The following is a 9,629-nucleotide window of genomic DNA, read 5'->3' as shown; positions in this document are numbered from 1 at the left end:
GGCTAGTGGTTAGAGCAGGGGGGGCTGGGAGCCAGGACTCCTGGGTTCTCCTCCTGGCTCTGGGAGGGAAGTGGGGGCTAGTGGTTAGAGCTGGGGGGCTGGGAGCCAGGACTCCTGGGTTCTCCCCCTGGCTCTGGGAGGGGAGTGGGGACTGGTGGGTTAGCGTGGGGGAGGGGCTGGACTCCTGGGTTCTCTCCCCGCCTCCTGCTGTTGTTGTTGTTTGTAGCCAAGGCAGCGGCCGGGCGGGGCGGCCGGGACTCGAACTGCCCCTGGCTGGGGAGGTGCGAGGCCGGTGGCGCCGCAGGCCCTTTAAGGCGGAGGAGCCCGCCGCTGAGGTCACGTGACGAGACGGCACGTTCCCTCAATATGGCGGCAGCGCAGCGTCTTTTCGTCACTTCCGGGTGAGCGTGGTGACGAGCCAGCTGTGACGTGCGCCTGCGCGGCGGGGGGGGGCGAGGATGGCGGCGGTGGTGAAGGTGAAGCAGGACATGCCCCCCCCGGGGGGCTACGGACCCATCGACTATAAGCGGCACCTGCCCCGCCGGGGGCTCTCGGGTCAGTGCGGGGGGGTTGAGCCCCCGTCCCCTGATTTTCCATCCCCCCCAGGGCTGTTACCATCCCTCCCCCCACTCTCCATCCCCCGCCCCCCCCCCGGGCTTCTACCGCCCCGCCCCCACTCACTCTCCATCCCCCGCCCCTCCCCCCGGGGGCTTCTACCACCCCTCCCCCCACTCTCCATCCCCCGCCCCTCCCCCCGGGGGCTTCTACCACCCCTCCCCCCACTCTCCATTCCCCCCCCGGGGGGCTTCTACCGCCCCGCCCCCAATCAATCTCCATCCCCCCGCTCTCCATCCCCCCCCCGGGGCTTCTACCGCCCCCCGCTCTCCATCCCCCCCCCCCGGGGTTTCTACCGCCCCTTCCCCCACTCTCCATCCCCTTCCCCCCCCGGGGCTGTTACCGCCCCCCCATCCCTGCTTCCCCCCCCCCCGTCTCCCTCCACTTCCAGGCTCTTACTGGCTTGCTCCTCTCCACACACACTCCTGATCGCCCCCCCCCCGGCCTGTTACTGCCCTGCTCCCATCGTAGTCCCCCCTCTTCAGGGCGGTTATCACACCTTTTTATGGGGCGCTGCTGTTCAAGGAGACTCTGCTTGCAGGGGGCTGAGAGGCTAAAGGGAAGCTCTGACCCAGGATGGCCCAGTTAATCTCCCTCTTTCTTCTGGTAGGTTATAGCTTGTTTGCCATCGGCATTGGCAGCCTGCTCCTGGGTTACTACAACCTGGTCAAGTGGAACAGAGAGAGGAGGTAAATGTCTGTTTGGCAGCTGTGTGTTCTTCCCCGGTGTGCTGACTGGAGAAAGGGGCTAGCGTTCGCAGGCTGACGGAGCGGTTCTCCTGTATGTGCATAGTATGATGATGTATTGCAGAAGGTTGGGAATTCTGGCTGAGGAGCTTGTGACAACTGAGCTGTGTAGTATAGTCTAGCGTTCTTAGTACAGGCAGTTTTGAAATGAAGATACAGAAATGGTCCTTTGGCTGCTCAGATAAGAAATCCACTCTTCAAACCTTATCTTTGGTACCAGGCGCCTGCTGATTGAGGATCTGGAAACCCGTATCGCTTTGTTTCCCCTTTTGCAAGCAGAGTCAGATCGAAGGTAAGTTCATCCCCACCCTGCGGCTGATCGTTTGGATTCAGGGTACCTGTCTCCACATGCCACCACATTTACCTGCCTTGCTCACCCTTTGCTTTGGGGAGGGCCTTGTTGTCAAGGAGGGTAAGATCTTGCAGTTGCTGGGCCACTGTCATGCCCCTACTAGCTATTGTATAAAGACCCAGGGATACCTCAATAGCTTGAACAGCTGTTTACTGTGCTGGTGCTGATGTCCCGGTAGCTGCAGGCTTCACCCCCCTACACAGGGCAATGCTGTCCTTGTTTTGCACCCAGAGAACCATGCAGGACTGGTTCTGTCTCACTCTGCACAGTGGGACTGGAGCTGCTGATTTGATGAGCTGTGAGGGATGCTTCTGTCCCAGAGGAACCTAAGGGGATGGCCTTGCTTCTTGTCCCCCTTCCATCACCTGGCCCTAACTACTGGCCGGGATTGGCATGTGTTTGAGGGGATTGGGGTAGCAGTGAGTGAGCAGCCTGGCCGGAGCTGACTAGAAATGCCAAAGCTGGTGCATAACATGAGCTCATTAATTTTGCTTATATGTTGTATCTGTTCCCCCCACACTCCCAACATTCTGTTTTGTCTTTTATACTGGAAGCCCTTTAGGGCAGAGCCCTCTCTGTGTAAGGCCCCTAGCACTCTGGATGCTGACGGAAGACCTCTGCCAGCTTGGTACCCCTAGTGGGTCCCTGCATGTGAATCCTTTGTAGCCCTGCAAGGTTCCTTCCTCCGCTGAAGGAATCACTGTTAACTGAGACAAGGCACCGCTTCGTCTCTCCAAAGGGGGTTGACGAGTCCATTGCTTTGCAAGGCCTGAGAGAGCTGCAGACCGCACGTGGAAACTGCTTCAGGAGCAAAATCTTTGACTGCAAAAACAGTATCTCTTTGTAGCTTGAGGCCTGCTGGGCCAGGATGCTGTGCCCTATGAAAGGTGAACCTGGTTGTTGTCATCTGAAGAGATGTTGGTTAAGGCTCCCCCAGTTGCCAGTGTTAACTTCACTGGGTGTTTGTGGGTACTTCAAACAGAATAGTATACTGTGCCTCTATAAAACGTGGCCCATGACAACCCAATAGCCTCTGAAACAAACTTTAGGGCTAGCAGGGTCAGTAAAGATCGTCTAGTCTGGCTCCTGCATGGTGCAGGGAAGAGACTGCCACCCAGTGACTTCTGATCCAGACACAGGCTTTTCTTTCTGTTTAAGGACCCTGCGGCTCTTACGGGAGAATCTCGAGGAGGAGGCCAAAATCATGAAAGATGTTCCTGGGTGGAAGGTTTGTACCTTGCAATGCTAGTAGCAGAGGGCAAGGGGGAGTAACATACAGTCTGGGGATGGAGGGTGGGGTGGGAGAAAAGCTAGTGGACGTTACTGACACCAGATCATTAGTGTTCCTGGCAATAGTGCAGCAGGAGATGACTTGTAATGAGTATCCCAAAGGCCACTTATAACCAGTGGTACAAATTAATCATTCAAGAGGCTGGTTCAGTCTACCTTTTGGTTTTCTCAGCAGGCTCAGATAATGCGTTTATGAAGGAAGGCATTAATGCCAGGTGGCGGTCTAAGGGGAGGGTATGAATGAGAGCATGCACAGCTGATACCAAGCAGGGTGGGATCAACGCTTGATCCTAGTCATGCTGGGTTGCATTGGAGTCCTGGTTCATAGGACAGGAGTGAATGTGATTAGAGGAAAAGTAGCGTTCTGTGTAGGGAGAGACTGGCATGTTCTGTGAGCCTACAGGGGAAACTGAGGGCTTCTCGATTATGGTATGTTAATGGCCCGAGGGGATGTTTGCAGGACATGCAGGGTCTCAGCCTTGCGATGGTCACTGCTGTTTGAGACACCTGCTAAAGTTTTGTCTGGGGAGCTCAAACTGAACTCCTATTTATCCCTGGAGCAGCTACAGTGCAGCCAGCAGCAGTGAATTTTTCTTCAAATGTGTATCCCTATGAGTGCTCCACAGTAGGATGCGCGTGCACCCATGTGCTCTCCACCAGAGAATGCAGAGCAGTGTCTTTGGGCTGCACCTGCGCAGAGCAGCACCTCATGCCTCCAAACAGCGGTATATAAAAAGGCACAGGCCCGCTGCCACTCAGTTCCCTCGCAACTGCCTGCGGCTCGAGATGGAGCCATTGCATGTCTGCTAATTCTCAGCTTCCCACATTTCTTAACCTAGCTATTCTCTTAGTTTACCCTTTGCTGCTTTGTTTTATTTCTTTCTAGTCTGAACACAGCCCGTTTTTGGTCTAGGACCTCTCTGGGCTATGTGGAAGACCCCGGGTTTTAAGCTCTGCCAGGTGGCTTTTCCCCAAACTGATGGGCATTTGAGCTGCCTCAGACGCCCCATCAAAGAGTAAGGTCTGTGTGGGATTTAAAGGCATGTCTTGAAAGGATAGAGGCTAGACTGAAGCTCCTAATGAAGTGCTCGCTAGCTCCAGCGAGAGCTGCTTCACCAGCCTGTATATTGGCCTCAATATCCCAGGCTGCTCCCGTGGCTGTTGGCAGCTTCAGCAGCACCTTTTAAGCAGGACTTTTAAGAAGAAACCTTTTTACTAGGTCACCCTATAAATCCCACTCTAAGGAGACCTCACATTCCTCGAGGAGTACAGCTGAGGGTCCATCTGGTGCCAGCTCCAAGCCGCCAGTACTGCACGGGAAGTAGCCTGTGGAGAATAGACCGCACAGGGATCTACCTTGTACCGACTGACATCTCTTGGCATCAAGATGCGCACAGGGCTCTTATTCATACTGCGGTACCATTGTTTTCCCTGCACCTGAGCTCTGAGGTCAAAGAAGTTCATCAACAAGCCTCTCCATTACCAGGCTCACCACCTCGGCATTAGCATTCCCCGGTACAGCTCACACTCCTGCAACTGCAACCCTCCCGGACTGAACCGCAGTCAGACCTCCAATCTTCAGGACTGGCCCCTGTGTCTGATGTACCAACCAGAAAGACTTCAATACCCACAAGTAGCACATCACTCGCAAGCACTGTAGGAAACTCCCCTCCCACCCCAGCGCACCCCACCCAGTACCTTATACTCCTTCAGCACTGGGAAGCAACCAAGAACAGGAGGACCCATAGATAGAGGAAAACTCATCCCCAACAGCAAAGTCCTCTTCAGCCCCAGATAAGGCAGTATACCCCCCTCCCCCCGTCTCCTCAGGGGTCGATCAGTTCTAGAGTCCATTTGGTACTAGCCCTATTTCAGTCTCTGGGCCTTCTTATCAATCAGAAGAAGTCTGTATTGAGCCCAGTTCAAAGAATAGACTTAATTAGAGCCGCTCTAGGCTTGCTGTCTCCTGAAAGAGATTCTCCACTCTGTCCTGTCTAATCTCGATGATACAACACAGCCTGCAAATAACTCAAGAAACTGAGTACAATTCTTGGGCCACATGTTGGCCTCCACCTTCGTGATGCCTCATGTGAAACTGGACCTCAGATGCCTTCAGATGAGGTTACGGTCTGCGTTTGCTCCCCAATGCATCACAGTACCTCAGAAAATTCTGGACTCTCTCAGGTGGTGGAAGAACCCACTGAAGTTCTGTGTGGAAACCCCATTCTCACATCCCTCCCCCCTCAAAGATCCTCACAACAGACACTTCTCTTTAGGGATGCGAGGTTCGCCTCCAAGGGGATCCAGCCCTGGACAAGTAGTCTGCACAAGAGGTCACGCTCCACATCAACATTCTGGAGCCAACAGCAGTTCGATATGCTTGTCAAAACTTCCTTCGCACCACACAGGGCCACTCAGTCAGGATAATGCAGGACAACAGGACAGCAGTGTATTATAACAACTGACTGGGTGGAGCAAGATCACAGTCCTTGTGCGAGAGTCGCTAAAGCTGTGGAACTGGTACATTTCCCATCAGACTGAGATTTTTGTCTGCAGCTGTATTCCAGAAGCCTGGAAGACTCCCTGAGCAGGGACTTCCATTAGGATCACAAATGGGAGCTCAACGATTCTGTCATCCGTACCCTCTGCCAGACCTGGGGTATTCCAGAAGCAGACCTCTGCCAGCCCAGACAATGCAATGTCATCTTTTCTGCTCCAAGGGAGGCTACAGCTACAACTCATTGGGAGCTGCCCTGATAACACCATGACCCTGTACCCTACTGTATGCTTGTCCACCCCTAGTCTCAAAACCCTAATCAAACCACATCCGAGCTAGAGCCATCCTGGCCAAGGCAATTTGTGGTACTTGAACGTCCTCCACCCCTCTGTGGCAATGCCTTTCTGACTTCCCATCGGGAAGGATCACAGAACTCTGGGACCCTGATCCCTCCCGACTCCTCCCTGAACCCCGAGAACGTAGATCCTGGATGGTTCTCGAGCATGGCGCTAACCTGTGCGAATAAGGTCCAGTTGGTTCTCCTATCTAGCAGGAAATCCAGTACCCCCAAAATGTACCTTCAGAAATAGGAACGCTTTCATTTCTGGAATTCTCTTCACTGTTCTCAAACCTCAGAGGTTCCATTCTCCAAGATCCTAGGCTACCTGTTGGATTTAAAGAGACTGGGTCTATCACTGAGCTCACTGATAGTGCTGTGACAGCCTTCCAGTCACCCACTGAGGGCTCCTCAATTTTTCCCCAGCTCTCTACGGCCAGATTCCTCAAGAGCTTAGACAACTTGTTTCCCCTTGTAGGGAACCTGGCTCCCCACTGGGACCTTCATTTGGTTCTCAGGACCCAGAGGAACCCCCCCCCCCCGCCCCATTGAACCAATGACAACCTGTTCTCTCCTCTTCCCTCCTCCCCCTCCCCCCAGACTTGCTTCCTCATAGTCATTATGTTAGCTAGACGAATGGGAGAGCTTGCTGCTCTCAAGGCAGACCCGCCATTTACTTCCTTCCGTAGAGATATGGCTACACTGTGTTCTCATCCTCGCCTCTTTCTGAAGATCTCTTTGGAAAGCCACATTAATGAAGAGATCCGCCTACCAATGGTCTACCCAAAGCCTCATGCCTCCAGACAGGAGACTAGCCTACGTGCACTAGATGCCAGAAGGGTCCTTGTCTTCTATTTTGACAGGACTAAGACTTTCCGACTCTCTCCTAGGCTATTTGTATCATTTTCAGAGAGGATGAAGGGACAACCTATTTCTACCCAAAGACAGTCAAAAGACTGTCAAAATGGGTTCTGGGTCACATTTTAACTTACGAATCTGCTAGGGTGCATGCAGTCCTCTCCTAGAGTGACAGCACATTCCAGTAGAGCTCAGTCCACAGCTGTAGCTCTACTGAAAGGTGTTCCCGTAACAGAAATCTGTAGGACTGCACCTTGGTCTTCCCTCTATACCTTTGCCAAGCAGTACGCCATCTCACCAGCTTCTAGGGATGATGCAGTCCTCTGAAGCGGCTTGGATTTGCCTCCTCATTGAGTTGCTGCTTGGGAGTCTCCTCCGGTGGATCCCCCAGAGGGACACGTACTCCAAGATGGAGAATTTACCTACCTTGTGGTAACTTGACTTCTTGGAGGTGTTTTATGGGTGCTGCACCTCCTGCCCCCCTTCCCCTCTGCGGTGGAGGCTCTGCTTTGTGCTCAAGATGGAACTGAGTGGCAGCAAGTCCACACCACCTTATGTGCCCTCATTTGACAGCACGAGGTGCCGCTGCACAGACACGGACCCCCGGACACTGCTCTGCATTGTCTGGGTGAGGGAGCCTGCAGTGGCGTACTCGTGGGGAGCTGCAGTAACTAGCTCTTTCTCTCTAGGTGGGGGAGTCTGTATTCCACACTGACCGCTGGGTTCCTCCGACATCAGATGAGCTCTATTACCTCAGGCCTCTGAATGAGCTGCACAACGAGAAGTTTGGCTTGCAGTGGTATGTCTGAAGCTCGGCCAGGACTCTCCCCAGCCCGCTGGTTCCTCCACTTCTTGCACTGGTAGCATTCTCTCTGTTAGATGCAGTGCTCAAAGGCCATGTGTTCCAAGTGTGTGACATTAAACAGTCTGGTGGAAATGTGTGTGTGTGTGTGTTTATTTTCTAAACAGCTGTCTGCACTTCTTCCTGGGCTCTTCATCCTTGACATGAAGCCTCCTGCTGCAACAGGCTGACCTGGTGCCACGCTCCCAGCTCTGTCCAGCCCCATTAGCTACCTTTGCCTTCAATTATGTATCTCCTGGGGACAGGAAATGTGGAGGAAGGATGATGGGCATGTGTTTAAGCCACTGGGCTGGGACTCAAGAGAGCTGGATTCATTTTCTCAGTGACCTTGTGGCTAGCTCCTAAATCTGCCCCCTAATCTGTCCTTATGTTCCCTGTCTGTAAAGTGTGGATGGGGAGGCAGATAATTCTTCCTTTTCCGGGCTGGCCTATTTAAAGTGCAGTCTCTTTGGGGCCACACTCTCTCTCAGGGTCTGGGCAGTGTTCAGCATATTGGGCTCCCATCTCTCCTCCCTCCCCAAAAATGCCCCCCAAAATCAGGGCCTCCTGATCCTGCTTATTAAGAGAGATAATGTGAGGAACTATTGACACATGCCCACACACACACCCCTCCCCGGCCATGGGGATCCCAGGGCTTGTTTTCAATAGCTCAGTCTTCCCAGCTTCTGCAGGGGAGAAGGTCACATTTCCAGTGTCAGAAAGGATCAATCAAATCCCAAGTTACGTTCATTTCTTCCATATGCTTTAAAAACTCAGCACTTTTCTGTCCTAAGGCTCACTATGGCCAATCTTAGCCACGTCACCGGAGGGGGGGAAATGAAAATTGCTGTGCTCCTGCAAATCTCTATCTGCCAGTGTAAGGGGCAATTTTATTTAGCTGAAATAATCTCGACAGACGTCGGTGCAGGCCCCAAAATGAGCAATTCTCTTTGTAGCTGATGCCAAGAATCTTTGTCTAGGGGCTGGGGTGTAGCTTGTGTGATGGGTCTGGATCCTGCTGGCAGGTTGGAGAGGAGCTGGCTCAGCTGATACTGAATTGACTGTATTTCTTTGAATTAAGCAATTCTTGCATTGCCCTATGGCACCTTCTCTGAAGGGGCTTTAGAAGCTTTTTGAAAGGAACTTTAAAATGCGGATGAGGGTAGACTTTCACGCACCAGTGCTAGCCTGTGCAACTCACTGCTACGAGCCGGAAGCCAAGAGATTAGCGTTGATTGGCCAATAACTTGGGATCTTTTTATCCCAATAGCTACAGCTTTGGAAGATCTGGAAACCCTCCTACTGTGGGACATGAGCCCCAATCTCTAATGGGGGTCAGGAAGAGCTTTTCCTTGAGGGTAGATTAGCCCTGCAGGGTTCCTAGTGCTTTCCTCTGAAGCTGCTGGATAGGGGGCAGGATGAACCTTGCACTAGAAATTCCTACATTTAGAGAGAGACAGGCATTGCTTCTACCAATACTGGCGCGGAACAGGGCAGAGCAGCATTACCCAAGAGACTGAAACAGGAAATGGGGAGGGGAGCTTTGCACTGGGACTGCAGGCAGCCATTCCTGCTTTCCAGCGCTGGAGGAGGAGGAGCTGGCTGTTGCTCCCCAGGGTGCATGGTGCAAACAGGAGGCAAGGAATTGTGTTTGCTGGCTTGTCCCCTGAGCGTTCACTTACAGCCTTGCGCCGCCAGAGGGAGACGAGCCGGGCCAGATGTGGTCTGCCGAGCAGAAACTTGGCAGGTGTGCTCAGAGAATCAATAGGGCTGTAGCCGGAGCAGCATGCTGGCATAGGCAGGGCTTTAATTCTTAGAGAGTATTTCCTGGAGCCCCCCATGCTCCTCCCCAACATGCTATAAAAACTCCATGGGGTTTGACAATATTGACTGGAGCTCTGCTCCGGACAGCTCTGGCTGGATTTAAGCCCTGGGTGCAGGGGTGAATCACAGGAGCAGTGTTGGTTACTTAAACCACAGATGCTTTCATCAGTTGGAAAGTCGGCTTGTGCCTTGATTTGGCCAATGTCCACTTGGCAAAGCACTATAAGGCTTCTATCTAAGGAGTGGTTGCCTGCCCCTCCCCACACACA

At 53.2% G+C, this 9,629-nt stretch overlaps 1 protein-coding gene across 1 annotated transcript; it reads left to right on the top strand.

Moving 5' to 3' along the window:
* The first annotated feature begins 418 nt into the window (after positions 1-418).
* Positions 419-7,636, top strand: NDUFA13 (NADH:ubiquinone oxidoreductase subunit A13). Its single transcript, XM_065421960.1, has 5 exons — positions 419-555; positions 1,226-1,304; positions 1,582-1,653; positions 2,872-2,941; positions 7,385-7,636. The coding sequence occupies exons 1-5, from the start codon at positions 459-461 to the stop codon at positions 7,502-7,504; spliced, it is 438 nt and encodes a 145-aa protein (XP_065278032.1). The 5' UTR covers positions 419-458; the 3' UTR covers positions 7,505-7,636.
* The last annotated feature ends 1,993 nt before the right edge of the window (positions 7,637-9,629 follow it).

Source organism: Emys orbicularis, chromosome 24, assembly GCF_028017835.1.
Source record: "Emys orbicularis isolate rEmyOrb1 chromosome 24, rEmyOrb1.hap1, whole genome shotgun sequence".
In the NCBI taxonomy this organism is placed as follows: Eukaryota; Metazoa; Chordata; order Testudines; family Emydidae; genus Emys; species Emys orbicularis.
This window is presented reverse-complemented; position numbering and strand designations above follow the sequence as displayed.

Excerpts from the sequence above, each read along its gene's own strand:
- NDUFA13 (XM_065421960.1), top strand. The coding sequence starts at position 459 with ATGGCGGCGGTGGTGAAGGTGAAGCAGGACATGCCCCCCCCGGGGGGC. Across the intron at positions 556-1,225 it reads GCCCCGCCGGGGGCTCTCGG|GTTATAGCTTGTTTGCCATC; the intron begins GTCAGTGCGGGG and ends TTCTTCTGGTAG. Across the intron at positions 1,305-1,581 it reads AAGTGGAACAGAGAGAGGAG|GCGCCTGCTGATTGAGGATC; the intron begins GTAAATGTCTGT and ends CTTTGGTACCAG.